The following is a 16,892-nucleotide window of genomic DNA, read 5'->3' as shown; positions in this document are numbered from 1 at the left end:
GGACCAGGGAAGACACACCCCTTCCTCTCTCCTCCACCCAACACCTGCTAGTCACCCCGCTGCTCAAGCACACAGGGGAGTCAGCACACCACCCCCCTGAGGAGTAGAACATGACATGCAATTCCACAGTGTATACTGAAGGAGGGTGATGGACAGGTAATTGATCCTCCCCCACCCCAATATAGGAGCCTAAGTAAACGCAGAGAGAAAACCCTTCAAGGGAGTAATATCTGTAAAGACTGAGGCACCCCAATAGTCTACATCTTAGTTCATGTAAAAACTCAGGACGTCTATGTGGCTTGGTCAGTTAAGCATCTCATTTTTTATTTCAGTTCTGATCACGATCTCTTGGTTCATGAGATCAAGCCCAGAGTTGGGCTCTGCACTGACAGCACAGAGCCTGCTTGGGATTCTCTCTCCCTCTCTCTCTCTGCCCCTTCCTGCTTGTGTTCTTTCTCTCAAAATAAATAAAGATTAAAAATTTTTTTTAAAAAACCGAGAACACCCCCCTCAAAGTTAAAACAGTGCCGACGACTCTCTACTTCTCACCCCACCTCAAATGTCTTTAGTAAAATGGCACGAACTTACCTGAAGTCTGATACTAATCCTTAAAGCAAGCAGCCACAGCCTACATTTTTAGTTAGAGAGTCAGCAGGACTAAACACCATATGATGAGAATTATTAAAAAGAAATGAAAGGGTGTCAAGCACAAAAGGGACCTTTCCTTTCCTCCTGGGAAACCTATCAATATTTTAAAAGAAGAGGTTGGGCTGGGGGTGGGGGGAGGATTTACTCTTCATTAGTTTATGATTGGGCAGAGATTTTAAGTCAGTAAACAAAGGCCCCAAGGGTCTTGTGCCATGTGACATGGGACCTGACCAAACGACTGGAAAATCTGTGCATGTCCTTGGCAGTCTCTTTCAGTCACTGGGTGCCAGATGGGATATTTGGAGACAGAAGCATCCACAACACTTAGCTATTCAGATGCTGTTCTGCCTCGCTGTGTTTCAGAGGCTAGAAGCCACTTGGGCTTTCTCCACCACTTTGTTCTNCCACTGCGGTTATTCCTCGGAGAGTCAGGACTGTTCAAATGAGCTGTAAGCGCTCCAGTGCGAGAGCCCCGAGAAAACGCATCTCAGAACAGTCATGACCAACAAATCTGTCTTCGGATACAACAGACGAAATAAACATGCACTGGGCTTGCACTCGCTGAACCTGTACTTGATACTACTTCTCTGTTTCATAATGTAGTATTTAGAAGGCGTGTGCAACTCGCTATTGTGCCACATAGCTGAAAGATTTGCACGGGCTCTGTTAGTGCCACATTCAAATAACTGTAGGCTTACGGGGGCAGCAGGTGCCTTGGCAGTGTGATAGGTTAACTTTACATTCTGCTTTTTCACGACCATAATCTCTACTCAGTTTCTAGCAGGTGTGTCCACTGGACACTCGTAAGGCCCTGAGGATGCCCAGGGTACCTCGCTGGCCTGCCCCCAGCCCCGGTGCTGCCCAAGGGTCCATACAGGGTAGTTGTTTCAAGTTCCGTACCTGGAGCGAGCCTGGCAGAGTTCAAATCCTGGTGTTAGTGCTCATTAGCTAGGTAACCTGGAGCAAGTCCCTCAAACCTGCTGTTCCTCAGTTTCCTAACCTTTAAAATCGAGAGGATCATAAGTTAATCCGTGCAACACTTAATGCAGTACTTGACACTCAGTGAGAAAACCGATACCTACTTACGAGTACTATCATTTAGATCCTGGAGTTGATCTCACTTTAAAATGTGGAACACAACAGCAACAGCAAAAATGTGTTAAATCAAGTGCCGATTAAGATTTCAGCACCACTTATTTAAGAAGATTTAATAAGAAAAAAGCCCAGATGATAAAATATTTTCAAAGAAATGAAATTGTATTATTTCCAACACGAAGTAGCTCCAGGAAGGCCAATCATGCATTCTTGCTAGAGCTCCTACCAGAAACTACCTCAGGAAGTAGACAAGCGTAATCTCCTTATTTGTAGTTCATTGCCTGCAAACACTCGTCTCCAAGGCTTAAGGAATCTTGAGACCAATCCTTTCTTTCACACAGTCTCTCAGTCACTTTGTTTCCAAAGATTTTCAAATGGATAATTGAAAAGCTAAAGTTAATGTAGACCCTGTTCAAAGGATCCAAAATTCTGAATTAACAAAGTGAGAAGAGGCAGACCATATTGGGGTATGACCTTCCATGCTTTCTCTTCCAGAATCCTCAAACAATAGAGCGTCACTCCAACTCACTGAACTATCATAATATAGGTCCAAACAAATGGCACCCTCTTATTTTATCAAAATCAAACCTGAAAAGAATAAATGTGCAAGAATTGCCTGGGCAGAGTGAAGGATCGAGGAAGACAATCACTGCAACTCCAGAGATAGCGTCACAGCCTGGACTGCATCCAGAATGACCCAGTGAGTGAAGTTCCCTTCCATTGGACTCCATTATTTGCACCCACACCATCGCCATATGGAGAATACATACAGATGAGTCTGGGATTCCGGGGCATTTCCTGAGGGACCCATGAGCATAAGTGCACATACAAGTCCATCAAAATATTTTTATTAGTGACACTAAGTGCTGCCCACATGTGCACTCATTTAACTCTCATCAGAGCCTCATGGGTAGGGTCTATTAACATTATCATCCTGGGGTGCCTGGGGGGCTCAGTCAGTTAAGTTCTGACTCTTGATTTCAGCTCAGTTCATGATTTCACAGTTCATGAGTTTGAGCCCCACATAGGGCTCTGGGCTGACAGCATGGAGCCTGCTTGGAATTCTCTCTCTCCCTCTCTCTCTGCCCTTTTCCCCTGCTCATATTGTCTCTTTCAAAATAAATAAATAAGCTTTAAAAATAGTATCATCTCATGAGGAACAGAGCCATGAAATAGCTTTCCCAAGATCATGTAGTTTGTGAGTATAACTGGGATTCAAATCTGCACAGCCTGGGTTCATTGCCTACTGCCTCAAATTATTACACCACTTCCAAATATCCAATGAAATCTATGTAGAAGGGCATTTAGAAAAAATACAAGTCACCGGCACTAACCAAGCTCTTAGAAGAGGTCAGTGTACTTGGGTTGATGAGACATCAAGTCACACTGGATCGGTTTTTCCAGTCCCTAAGTCTTCAATGTGGAGCAAAGCCCTTTCAAGTTACCAGAAGGTGAAAGCAGGCTCAAATGAATCCGAGCTGGGGGTCCTACAGACTTTCCTTTTTGGTCCTATCCTAAAAGGAAAACATGAAAAAGGGACAATGGGGGGGGGGGGGTGGAATGGAGGAGAGAGGACTGTGAATTGTGGCCACCATGTTAACAGTTGTGGTTGGATGGTACTGTATCTCTCCGTCCACTTGTCTTCCTCTCTCTTACCTCCATGAAAGCACGAGTCATTTTCATTTGGCTACAAAGTCACATAGAATGGAGGGACAGAGTACTAAGTGTGCCCTCTTGCTGGGACCTGGGTCATTCCAAGTTCTTAAAATACCGAAGAACTTTCCCACAGAATGTAGGTCGTTTTTCCTTTTTTAATTCCCTTCGACTTTTGTTTATTTTCCAGGATTGCCTCTTAGCCAATGAAAACATATCTAACGCAAAAATCAGTAAACAATAAATGTGTAATTCACACTGATGGAAATTTTAAAAGTCCCTTTTGAGGGAGAGGAGATGTATTCCAGGATCTATAGTGGGTTTGGGACTCCCAAAACTCTGAGTGACATTTCTCACCCTCTTTCTTTTGACACCTTTAGCTTTGAACATTGCCAATGCCACACAGGGTGATAATATGTGTTTGAGGAAGGGAGGGGAAGTATACAAGGCCCTACACAGAATGCAAGACACATGGAGATGAATTATAAAACTTTATTGGCTTGTTAAAAAATAATGAATGAATTCAGCAAGTACATTTATGGTCTATCCACATTGTTAAAACAGCACTTAAAAATAAAATAAAAATGAGTATCCATTATTTACAGGAAATGTGAAAAAATGACTTTAAAACCTGGAACATTATGGGGAAAAATGGGGCATGCTTATGATTCACAGACTGCCTATGGATTACAGCAAGTGGATTTGAACAGGAAGTAAATGAAACCTGAGGATTCTTCTTTCTCTGAAATGTTGTTATTTTTTGTTTTTGTTTTTTTCTTTTTAGCTGTACTGAGGTATAATTAACAAATAAAATTGTAAGGTATTTAAAAGATACAACGTGATGATTTGAAATACCTACATATTATGAACAGAGTCTCTTGCTCTTTTATATTTGATTATGCTCCACTCATAAATTGACTGTCTCAAAATAAAGGGGGTGAAAATCTCTGTTCTTGTCTTTGCTTCTCACACATTTTCCCCCCGTGAAAACTAAGGCTTTGGACACAGCTAACAGCAACCCATCTTGGATGTTCACCAACGACCATCCCAAGGCCCCACTGCAGCCGAATTAAACCCAGAGTGATCACACTGTCAGAATCAGATGGATGGGAAGGTCCCTTGTCCCTGACGACCGATATGAGGAAATGGGCCAACCAGAATGGAAAGCCACCTTCTGTGACAACTGTTTTCATGTCACTCTCTGGGTTGGGAGTTCTGTTCACTTAATTCTGTCTGGCAGCACCCCACAGAAAATTATATTCTTTTCTGTCCAGGAGTGTCCTTAGCCTTCCCAGGTGCCCTTGAATAGACCTGACATGGCTCATGGGCACTGTAGGTGTGTGAGCACAGCAGGACACACTTAATGAAACGGCGACCTCCGTTCCGGTTTCCTTGGAGTCTAGTCTGCAGGAGCCCAAGGGTTCCCACTGACCTTGGCCCGACAAGAAGGGCATGGCCCACGTGGCCAGACACAGCCACCCAGCGAAGGCCCTGCATAATATAGAGTCCCATCCCTTTCTGCATCTGGTCAGGACAACACAAGACAAAATGAGCATCTATTGCTGTGTTGGGGGGGACTGGATGAAAACCAGGGAGAAGTTCTAGACAGAAAGCACAAGAACAGTGCAAGAGTGGCTCAGCTCGCTCCGCGGTGGCATGAGAGAAGTCACGTAAGGCCCCATTCGTGTTTGTTCCCATTTTACAGTGAACATAAAAAGCAAGTGCAAACCAACCAAGAAAGCAAATAAAAGTAAACCCATCTGTTGTGGGGTCAGTTTGGATGGCTCAAGAGAGACAGAAAAGTCAGGGATATTAAGCAGATCACAAAGGAGAGACCAAGCAGGAGGGCCTCCCTCACGCTTGCCCTCGCACCCCCTCCCCCAGAGCTAACTTCCTGCCTGTTGGCCTTGGACCTCTGCTCTGAGGAAGGTGGAGCCTTGAGCCCTAACCTCTCTGCATGAGCTTCAGGCCACCCCTCTCTGTGCTCTGTGCTATGGGGTGAGGCTGGGACTATTTCCTTCCTTCTCTTCTGTGTCCGCTACTTTTGGAAAGACACTCAATAGGTCAAAAATGAAATGGGTCTGGGCTGGAAGACCAGGAGTGTAAACCCTGGAGTCGATGGTCCCCGAAGTAGGTGGGGATTCCTTTTTCCGATTGGGAAATGCACCTTCTTTAGTCTCAAACCAGTGTCGCCTGGGATACCAATGGGAGTAGTTTCTAAGTCTGTCCCAGCTGACTCCTAGGCTCTCAGGGGGACCCCATTCAAGATACGGGACCTGAGCCACACCTCTTGAGGTGGCACACCTGTTTTCTGTTTACCAACGGCCACATGGGTATATTAAGGACCCATGAACGGGACTTTGTGCTTTCCCATCTGAACCCCCAAGTGGGCCAGGCTACACGGACACTGGTGACAGGAAGGGATGTCAGATAAAACAGGAGGAAGGGCTTGCTAGGCTGTCCCTGGCCACGCAGAGGTGGTGCCAATCAGGACAGAGGGAAAAGTGCCGCAAGACAGTCCCAGGCAGCGTGACAGAGCCAAGGCCCCGGCTGGCAGAAGTCGCAGGAGAGCCCCACAGGTAAGTGACATGCTGAGGACCAGTGGGGTGCTAACCTCAATGGTGAGAAAGCTCTCAATGGCCATGCTGGGAAGTGTGCTTGCAAAGGAAAGGTAGTAGGAACCAGTGAGAGAACAATGATGTTGCTTTAAGACAAAAGTAACAAACTGGCAGCCCACAGTTGTTTTGTTGGCCTACATAATGTTTTAAAAATAACTGAGCCAACTTTGTAAAAATAGGGACATTTCACATTTTAAAAAAATACAGATCTCAAGTTTCTCTTAAAGAATCAGAAGACTGGGGAGACTAGGGCCCCATTCCCCGGGCAACAGGAGTTGGCTGAGGCTGGGTGACCCCTGTCTGTCTGCAGGGGTGGGTGTCCGCTCACCCAGCACATGTCCTTTATGAAGGGCACCTGCCTGGCACTGAAACACCAGGTCCTTGCGGGGGTGGGAGGGCAACAGACTTGATTTCAACAAAAATGCCTCATGTCCTTTTCTAATGCTGAAAAACTACACAGTACGTGTCATTAGGAAGCTGTAAAAAGATTTCTTGTAGGAAACATAAAAAAGCAAAGGATAAAAGGGGGCAGTCCAGAGTATAGAAATGAGAAGATATGTCACTGACTGTGCTCTTCGGGGATTAAAGAAAAATGAAAAGCAAGGAACACAAGAACCATATGAAACAATTTTCTAATAGCCTGCTGTTTTCATCATTCCCTAGGAGCTGTCAACTGCTCTTTGATATATTAAATTGCCTTATCTGTCCACTTCTCTCCATTTTAAAACAAAAATCTACCCTGGAAATCTTCTAGCTTTTGAGTACAAACATTCATTTCTTTCTTTTTTTTTCCTTTGCATTCTGGGCAATGTACAAAATAGTCCTTAAACAATTCATTGCCTTTTTCTGGTTCCTTGGAATAAAATATAAAAGGGTTTTTGAAAAAAATAAATATATGAAACTTGTACCAAATGGCCGATATTTAAGAATGCTTGGTGTACTGCTCAGCTCCCAGTGTGAATTTCATTTTTCTTTCAGGGTTCATGATTTCTGCAATTAGTTGGCCTCTTTTTAAATCAACAGCTTTGGGAAAGATCAAAATCTAAGTAGTGACGGGAACTGTCATTTAGCAGTGAGCAAGAAAGTGGGAATTCAGAGACTATTCAGGCCCCCCAACCCCCACCAAGGGCCAGCTGCTCTCCCACTCAAATGTGTCTTTGGAAAGAAAACGTTTGAGAACAAGCAGCCTGTGTCTGCTTCGGAGAAGCTGCCCTTCTTTCAGGCACGGGTATGGAATAGCCAGGTTAAATGCTGTAATCCGTAGGACTCTGTGAAGTGTCTGTATCAAGCAATAACATATTTAGTGGCTAATGTAAAAGATAACGGTAGGTATAAAATATTCATCAGGAATCATCTTTTTATATCAATCGGTGCCTTAAAGGATCTTGGTTTATTAAGATTAACGCCTTAGTTACACAGGATGCAAAACAGTGTTTCCAAACATGTTGGACTAGTTAAAAATCTATAAATCCTTAAAGCTGAACTGCAAAACTTGAGTAGCTTTTTAAAAAAAAAAAAAAAAATTTTTTTTTTTCAAACAGCCATAAGTTTCCAATCCAGCCATGGCATCTACGAGCATGCCTCAACAGTCAGAGCTGATCGTGTTCTTAAGCAAAATGCTCCAGGCCTGGCTTCCAGGTCCCCCTGAACAAGAAAAGTGTGAGGTGAGTCGGGGCAAGGGCAGCCCAAGCTGGCTGCCAGACACAATCTGACCTGGTAGATACACAGCAAAGGTCACTGCAATGGTCAGATGAGTGACACAGGTGTCCGTGTCAGGACTAAGGCCGGGGCGCAGGATTCTGTAGCTCCAAGGCTACCCTCTCAGCAATGACGCTGGACACGATAAAGCACATACTCATTACCTCTGTGCGGCTGGGGTCAGGAAGAGCCTTCCTGCCCATGAAAACCAGCAGTAGTGTAGAATGTAGCAGGGGACTATCCTTCTTAGAATATGGTCTCCTGCTCCCAGCAGGCCAGCCATTCTGCCCGCAGACCTTTTCAGAGTAGAAAAGCTGTAGTTCTGTCATGGGAACAGCATGAGATACTGTGGCCTTCTCACTAGGAAACTTCTAAAAAGCAGGTGGATCGCAGGGGGTGAATAAAAGGACATACACACCATATGTGTCTATTTCACTCTTTCAGTTAGCCTGAAACTGACTATGCCTAACCTAAATCTGTAGCCCCCAACTGCAGAGTTGCATTTTTTCCCCTTGCCTGCTAATAAACTTTAGAAAAATCATTAGCGTTGATTGCATGACTCTGGACTTTTATTGCCAGTGAAGGGAAGAACCTCTCAGCGGGGTCACCAAGTCCCTACAGCGATGCCCTTAACTCTTTTAGTCACTGCGCTGTAGATGGAAAAGTGAAACTTTCTGAATTCAGTTCTCATTAAACGTCAATGGAAAACGATGCTAAACTACATGTTAAATGGAGATTAGGCTGTTAGTGTATTCTTATACCTGCCCCTAAATTTAGATTTTTTTTTTAACTTTGCAGTTCACCTTTAATCAACAGAAACAATAGAAATCAGTACATTTCCAGTACAGTCAAACCAACACACCTTTCAGAAGACAAGCATGATCCAATGGAATTCCATTTCAGTTTTGTCGTTGAACAATTGTAAGGACAAAAGAGAAGCATTAATTTAAGATGTTTTCTTGAGAGTCTGCTTAGCTGCCTGTGAGCTGCCTCTGCAGTGGTGCTCCCCAAACACCGCTCACAACATCTGCAGGCTTCGTGTGGTACCTCCTGCAAACACCATGCTCGTCTACCAGACAACCCCAGCTACACGGTGTCTCCCGGGAGAAGCCAATGCCCGTCCCAAGAGTCCAGCTTACAAGGCAGCACCAACCACCAAGGACCAACCGCCCCCTTCTCTGTCTTTTCCTTTATTTCAGCTACCCATCCAGTGGGATCTTATGAAACAAAACAAAACCTAAAAGAAACACAAAATAAAACATAAGTCATGCTCAAAACAAATGTCAATGAAAATTAACATACAAATATAATCACTTTTAAAAGAATATAATAAATAATCAAAATCAAGACACAACATGGAATAGGCTTTGCAAACATAAAATAACATAGGATAACAACAGAAATTGGGAGAAAATGTGCATCTCATTATCAAGCCACTTAGTTGTAAATTCACAGAAAGCACAGGAAAGAAATGCAAATGATTTCTGCACACAGTTCCTACCCACAACAGTATCAGATGTTAACATCTTAACTTAAGGAGAAATCTGTGTACAGTATAGAGGACCCCTGGAGAAGTTTTATGTATAGGGGAAAAAAATAAAATTCAACAACAAATAGTTACCCCAAATTCTGATTTTCTTTCCTCACTTAAGTTCTCCAAATTATTTCTAAAATATCTGTTTAGTTACTCAGCAACCAGATCAGAGAACTGGCTAGCTTTAGTGTGAAATACTGGACCACGCAAAGGTTTAGATTCTTTTTCAGGAATCTTAATATTAAATAATTAATTGCCTAAATTCAATAGTATCATATCATATATATGACACGCAGACATAGATAGATGGAATATCTATTATATAACATGATATACAGCATACAACATGTGGTATATTACATGCGTATATATATTGTATATATAAGACATATAGCATATGCATATATTATATATAATACATGAAACATATAATATATAATACTTAAAATATTAACTAATCCTGCAAACATTTATTGAGCACTGGCCAAATAGTAGACACCACACAAGATGATACAAAAATAAAGAAAACAGAATTCCTTGACCTCCAATACTTAGTTGCCCCACAGAATGAATAAAAAGAATGAGTAAAGAGCTTACAGAATAAGTAACAGCTAATATGCTTGGTGTCAGGCCTTCTTCTAAACTCTTTGTCCAAATTAGCCCTTTTAAGTTCACAATAACCCTATGAGGTAGGTTCCATTAACACATCCACTTTACTGATGAGAAAACTGAAGCCCTGGGAGCAAAGCAGCTTGCTGGAGGCCCATTAAGTGTGTGATGGCAATCAGACCCCAACCCAGGGCCTCTGATTCTGCAGCTACCCTGCTGTGTCACCGCAGAGAGGACACGATCCCTCCAACTAGACTAGGAACACCCAGAAAGAACAGGGGAGATTCATTACATATAATCCTGTGTGTAATCCGCATGACTCTTTAACAGATCCCTAGGTGACAAAATAGATGATGCCATGGTAGAAACCCCCAAGCCATTTTCAAGTTCAGCTTTGGAAGGTACCTCTAAACCCAACCCTCTAGACTCTGGATCTTCCTCACCCTGGTGCCTGGTCTGCCAAGTGCTGGTGTCATCTGCCTCCAGAGCCGTAATTACCACCACCAATCTGTATCATCATTTACAACAACCCTAAAAGAGTCTACAGAGCTTAATTTCCATGGCACCTCTCTGTCTTGCCCTTCCAAGTCTCAGGAGATGCAGTCGGTACAGATGCCAAACATCATTTATGAATTTAATCACCCACAAAGCGCTGAGAATTTAGGAAACACACAGTGGTGCTGATTAAGATTCCTTCATTTCGGACTCTAGTCTCTTTCCAGAAGTTCAGCCGCCAGGCAAACATAAGCCACGCTGGTTTAAGAGTGCACTGTAATGCACATAGAACAAGGACGTCAAATTCACTAACCCAACACCTTCCCTAAGAGGGCGGGTCTCCAATTCCTACCCATGGAAATAACAGGATTAATATTAGGATATCAAGTTTGCCAATAAAAACAAGGAACTTGGTGATACAAATAGAAGACATAATCCCCAAACCAAAAGATTTGGTGATTCAATATACTATTTTCTCTGCACATTCAATTTTGAAAAGCTTTTGATTTCTAAATAACAATAATAATAATAATAATAACAGAACACATTAAACTGTTAATGTAAGCCTTATTTCCAATAGGTTTATGGAATAGGAATTCTAAGAGTTTACTCAGGTCCGAAGAGTTAACAACAGAACCCACACCACTCTTCCTTTTCTTCTTTTCTTTTTTTAAATATTTATTTGAGGGGACCAGAGCACAAGTGGGGGAGGGGCAGAGGGAGGAGGACAGAATATCTGAAGCAGCTCCATGTGGACAGGCTGACAACAAGCCTGACATGGGGCTCAAACTCACAAATCACAAACCACGAGATCATGACCTGAGCCTAAACTGGATGCTCAACCCACTGAGCTGCCCAGGGGCACCTTCCTTTGCTTCTATTTGCCATGTTCCTTCCCCACCCCCAGCCAAACTTTATTACAGTTGGGAAATGATTTGTTTTGCTAGATACAAGCTCTTTTGGACTGTCATTCAGTCAAGCTGCAAGTACAGTTGCCCCTATTTAAACTGATGTCATGTGTCCCTCCTCAACGTCCCTCTGCCTTTCGTGATGTGTCCTTCTCAAAGAACCATACTTCAGGGAATAAAGCCACCAAAATAACACAGGCAGTATCTTCTATGCAAGGAAAAGCCAGTCTGTCGCAATGATAAGCCATGTGTAGTGTCTCCAGTCAAACTGTTACTACCTCCCCCACCCCCACCTCAAGGAAGGCAAGTCAGCCTCCTCTCAGATACACTTGATCTTCACAAACTGCTGATACACTAAAGATACGTCATCCTATATTGAAAAACCAGTTTGATTTCAAGACTTGACTGTTTTATAAGGAGATGTATCCAGTGCTTCCTGTTTCTAAGGGCTTGATAGTAATATTCAGTCAGGTCCCCAATGCACCCACCAGGATCTCAAGACTTCTTCCCACTCATGTTACAAGAAACTCAAGAAAGGGGCCACAAAATGATATAAAACAATAGATAATTATTTTCTCCTAGTGACGGGGAAAGTTTTTAGACCACAACAAATGGCTGAACATCTTGCGGGTTTAGCAGCCAACCGAGCTGTCTAGCTTCTGAGCCTGAAATATAGATATTTTGACAATGTGACATTCTGAAGGATTTGCAGCATTCCGATGGTGCATGATAGTTATCGTGAGAATGGCTCCTTTATCAAAAAAAAAAAAACTTCAGAGAAACTTTGCTGCCGCTGCTGCTTTCACTAGCTGATCTAAATAAGAACAAGGGTAAAGCAGGTGCTGTCAGAGATGTGGTGGAAAGTTGAAAGCTGAGAAAAACCCCCGGATGTGCCCTAAAACTCAGTCTCTGCTATTTGCTGATTCCTTTGACCTCTTCAAAGGGATGGACTGGGGTGGGGGAGCTGAAGGTCAGCGAAGCACTGTGCTTTCTTTACCACTGGCTTCCGATCCATTTAGATGTATTTACATTCGAACGCGCGCACATTTCCCTCCTATAACTCAGAAGCAATCAGCCATAAAATGGCAAGGATCTGCAGTACATTTAAATTAGCAGCAATTTATCTGGAGCAAAAAGGAAAACTGCTGAGTGGAAAGGAAGCAAAGGGAATGAAAGAAAGATGCAGCTGTTTGTCTAAAAAAGCAAATCTTATCTCATTTGGAAAATTCAAGTGGGGAACTGCCAACTTGGACATCCGTGTGGCATGATGCCACTTTGGAGACCGGATGGTGGCCAGGGTGCCAGTGTAGCTGCTCACCTTCATCGGAGAGCAAAGCAAATGCTTCCTGAGCCTTCTGGAAAATGTCTACTGGGTAAAATCAAAGAAGAAACTCCTATGTTCTCATAACACTAGGTGCCTAGGAAACAGTGGGTGCAAACAGCTTTCTGTCACAAAGGTAGATTTGAGCTGGGTGCAATCCTGCTTCATTTCAGCACTGGGGCTTAAATGCTGATCGTCCTAATTTGACATTTGTGGAGCATTTAATATCTGTTGGTGGTTGCATCCACTGTCCCTTGCCATTTGCCTTTTTTATTTTATAGGTGACTCACTCAACCCTCATAGCCAATGTGATGTGTCCAAGGTCACCCAAGAATGGAATCCAACAGTCGTTGGGTCGTTGGTCCCTCTTTTAACATGGCATCCTCTGCACCTGTAGTGGAAATGCCCCAACTTAGAAGCCAGGTCCTGGTGCTTTCTTCTCTATGCTCATTTCAGTAGTTGCTTCATCATCCTTCAGATGCCTCTTTCCCTTCCCAAGGACATGTTTTGTCCACATGCCACCTTTTGCCCTAAGGTCCCGTTCCACCAAGCAAGCTCTTCTTGTTGAAGCCTTGACCATACCTGAAGGTCCATGCAAGGTCCAAGCCTCTTCTCCTAGTATTTAGTTGACTGGTCTCTTAACCTCTAAGAGATTCTATTCCATTCATTCACATGGCCTTCTTTTGTACCTTTTAAAACTTGTATCTCTTTTCTGTCAACTTTCCTGTATCCGAGACTGCAGGCCACAGGAGGGCAAAGAGAGCATGTCTACCCACTTTTTGTGCCAACAACACCTTGTACGATACCAAAGGCTGAATACAATTCTGAGTTTCAGAATAGTGATATCTAAGCTTTGAGTTTTATTGAAGAACTTTGATGTACTCGGTAACAGAACCAAAATGGAGGGGTGGAGATTTGTACAAAACAAGGTAGGATCTACTGTTTCTTGCTGGTAACTGGGTTAAGCAAATCATTTCAAAGCTTCCTGCATAAAATCACGTATTTGCTCAAAAGTATATTGAAGTTTCCAGTGAGACACGTGGTCGCCAAGTGAGTATCCTCCCGAAGCATTTTAAGCTCCTGGGGAAAAGGCGCTAGACTTAGTTTATTCTAATTCTTATGATGATCGAAACCATTGTGGGCGTTGGACAAAGAAAACTGTTGTCCATTTGTTAGCAACTAAAATTAAATGGCTGAGGATGGTCAGTAAGGCTTTTTCAAGTTCTGGTTTGACTTTACATAATGTAACTGAAAACTGAAGCAGGAAACACAAAGTTCTTGGCAAAGCTCGAATGTGTAAGGAAAGCCAAAGCTATTGCACAAATAAAGTTTAATGATTCTAAGGAGGACGTGGACTGATCAGCAGGGCCTGATGACAAGTGTCCAAGGGTTCAACTACTACCACGTCAGGGACTTCCCACAGGATGGGGAGCACATCCAAAAACTGATGCCATGCTCTATCTGTAGAATCACTTAAAAATTCTATAAGTGGAGTAGTTTCTTCTACTCCTAATTCTGTAAGTGGAGTTTGTGGTTTAAGGGGCATTGAGATGAAGGCTTTCACTACAACCACCCTGAAACACCCAAATCAATCTATTTTTCTCCCTTGGGGTGTGTCTAGCCTCCTGGCTTACTTCTAGCCTCCTGGCTTACTACACTAAGGATATATTGCAAAATCCATAGGTAGCTTTGTTACATGAAATGACATCTTCTTAAAGACAGTGTTCTGCAATTCTGAGACCAGAGAGCCTTGCCAATGATGCAAACCAGGACACATAGGCATGGCATTGTCAATTTTGTTATAGAATGCCAAGCACTCACAGCTGCCAACAGAGGTTTGTGCCTAGATTTGTTTTGATAAAATACTCTAGCCAGTGATTCTTCCTAGTGTACAAAGCCAGAGCACTAGAACCTACTGCCCCCAAATAGGAGACAAATGGCATAAAAACTATTACTCAATTAACCTATAGCAACGTCAAACCTGCAACATCAAACATACACAGTGGAGGTTGCTCGGCTCTGCTGAAGGGTGGGTGAAACCACCCACCAGGAGCACACAATATGTTTCTAGAAAAGTAAATTATGTGTAAAACAAGCAAGAGGAAACAAAGCGCTGTGGGTCAGCCATCACCTGCCTGACAATGATGGTGATGGTGGTGCTGAAGAAGAGAGCTGGGGATGGAAGGCAGAAGAGTAGAAAGACGAGAAGGATTTCAAGTTGCTGTCAGTGCATGTACAGGCGGCGACCATAATTACTGGAGAGTGGAAAGAGAGATTCTAAAGCCACAGAAAGTACTCAGAGTACAGGTCCAAGTTTAAGCTGGTCCACAAAGGAAGAGAAGAAGTAAACATTAAATCTATCCTGGAGCACCATTTTTTTCATTAGGCACCTGGCACCCCAAGCACTACTTTAGAAACAAACTTTGAAGATGGTTCATGGGCAGGATGCTTGAAGAAAACAANNNATCCTCTCTTCCTGTTGTTGCAAAGCCTGGAGGTCAGATCCACTAATGGTTCCAATTAAGCAGAGAGAAGATCAAACAAATGGTCTTCTCTTGAACAGAGGTACCTTATAAATCTCATCTCCATTTATTTTTTAAAAAATTTTTAATGTTTTATTTATTTTTGGGAGACAGAGATAGAGACAGCATGAGCAGGGGAGGGTCAGAGAGAGAGGGAAACACAGAATCCAAAGCAGTCTCCAGGCTCTCAGCTAGCTGTCAGCACAGAGCCTGACATGGGGCTGGAACCCACGAGTCATGAGATCATGACCTGAGCCAAAGTTGGACACTTAACCGACTGACCACCTAGGCACCCCAAATCTCATCTCCATTTAAATGACCTAATAAGGGCTTAAGATAATGAAAGCACCCCTAAGCACCAAGTATTCCAGAATACAAAACAAAGATAGGTGCGGTTGATCATCTCCGAGGACTGACTACCATAAACATGAGTTACCGAAATCTGTCCCAGAGCAGGAAAACGAGCAAGACATTTTTCTGTCTGGCAATGAACTTCTTAGAAGGTTGGCTTCCATCCCAGGATCTGGCACAGACAAGTTGAAGCTCCCAGTCCACGTTGTGAGAACACAGCTCTTGCTTTTCAAGGAGTCTGGCTCATGGGGTCGCACCCCAGCCCTGCGATGGTTTTCTCTCCCCTGCGCTGCTGCTACATCACCTCCTCCTCACTGTCCCCCTCCCAGGCAATGACATCACCTCCCACTGCCCAGGGTCCTGCTCCCAGGCCACAGGTCTGCTCCCACACACAGGAGGCTTCATAGATATTTATCTGGCCTCAGCCTTTTATCCAGAGAAGTGGAAGTGTCCAAACTCAGACATAGATCATGGGGCAGGAAGGAGGTCCTTCACCCAAACATGTCCTTTTCCTCTGGTGCCTTTTCCCAAAAGCACCATTAGCAGAATGACTTCCATCATCCCAAAGTTACCTTGCTAGAACAAGACCTAAAACATGGCTCTCTTCCAAGAGGGGGTATGTTGGGTTGGAAAGTGTTGGGAGTCATTCTGAGCCCACTAGTCGAGAAAGCTCCTAGTGAGGTTAAAGCAAGTTTGCACGGTCTCTTGCTAATCAGATGACCGATATCCACCCCACTCAATTATTTCTGCTTGAGCACCGACCCCCGAGGTACCTTGTTGATTGGTATCAGGAGTGATTTGTCCCCTTATTCTGGCCCTGGTATGATGATTGCACCTTGTGAAGGAACTTATTGTGGAACTTCTTCTTTTGATTATGGGAACAGACATCATGTCTCCAGCAGGTCCTGTTTGCCTCCATACTTTCTCTTGACCTATGAACAGGCTAATGACCCTTACTCACAAAAGATTGGCTTTACGTGTACAATTCTGTTTCTACTGTTGTGTTAGTCCAAGAGGTTCATACAGCTCAACATGTAAATCAGCTAACCAAAAATGTCTCTCATGCCCTAGCTATTCAAGAAATCATAAAACTAGACACAAAGGTAAATGCACTCGATGAGGCTATTCTATGTATTGGAAATGAGCTAAACTCTTTAAAGGTATGGCTGGCTCTCTGGTGCCATAAAGAATATAACTGGAAAATCAAGTCTTGCCCGCAGACAAAGAGCCTAACTTAGAGAGAAGGAACAGATAAGAGCAGAACATAAGTTACTACATATACCTTTGCTAACTGATGATGTATAACAGCCCCTTCCCTAAAGGCCTACATTCCACAAACACCTTCCCTTACCCTGGCAGCTGTGATGAGGATGGATAAGAGTATCTACAAACCTATGACTTAATCTTAGTGTTATTAAAATGTGAACACCCTGTTATTTT

At 43.3% G+C, this 16,892-nt stretch overlaps 1 protein-coding gene across 5 annotated transcripts in view; it reads right to left on the bottom strand.

Annotated features, from left to right (window-relative positions):
• Positions 1-16,892, bottom strand: part of NTRK2 (neurotrophic receptor tyrosine kinase 2) — a 337,144-nt gene that overhangs the window by 193,743 nt on the left and 126,509 nt on the right. Inside the window, exon 15 of one of the 5 annotated variants that reach the window (XM_077749487.1) lies at positions 3,875-8,949. The exons of the other annotated variants lie outside the window; for them this stretch is intronic. Within the exon in view, the coding sequence (XP_077605613.1) occupies positions 8,912-8,949 (38 nt within the window). The 3' untranslated portion in view covers positions 3,875-8,911. Of the gene's footprint in view, positions 1-3,874; positions 8,950-16,892 lie in introns of those variants that run through there. 5 annotated transcript variants of the gene reach the window in all.

This window comes from Crocuta crocuta, unplaced genomic scaffold, assembly GCF_008692635.1.
Source record: "Crocuta crocuta isolate KB4526 unplaced genomic scaffold, BGI_CrCroc_1.0 scaffold99, whole genome shotgun sequence".
Lineage (NCBI taxonomy): Eukaryota > Metazoa > Chordata > Mammalia > Carnivora > Hyaenidae > Crocuta > Crocuta crocuta.
This window is presented reverse-complemented; position numbering and strand designations above follow the sequence as displayed.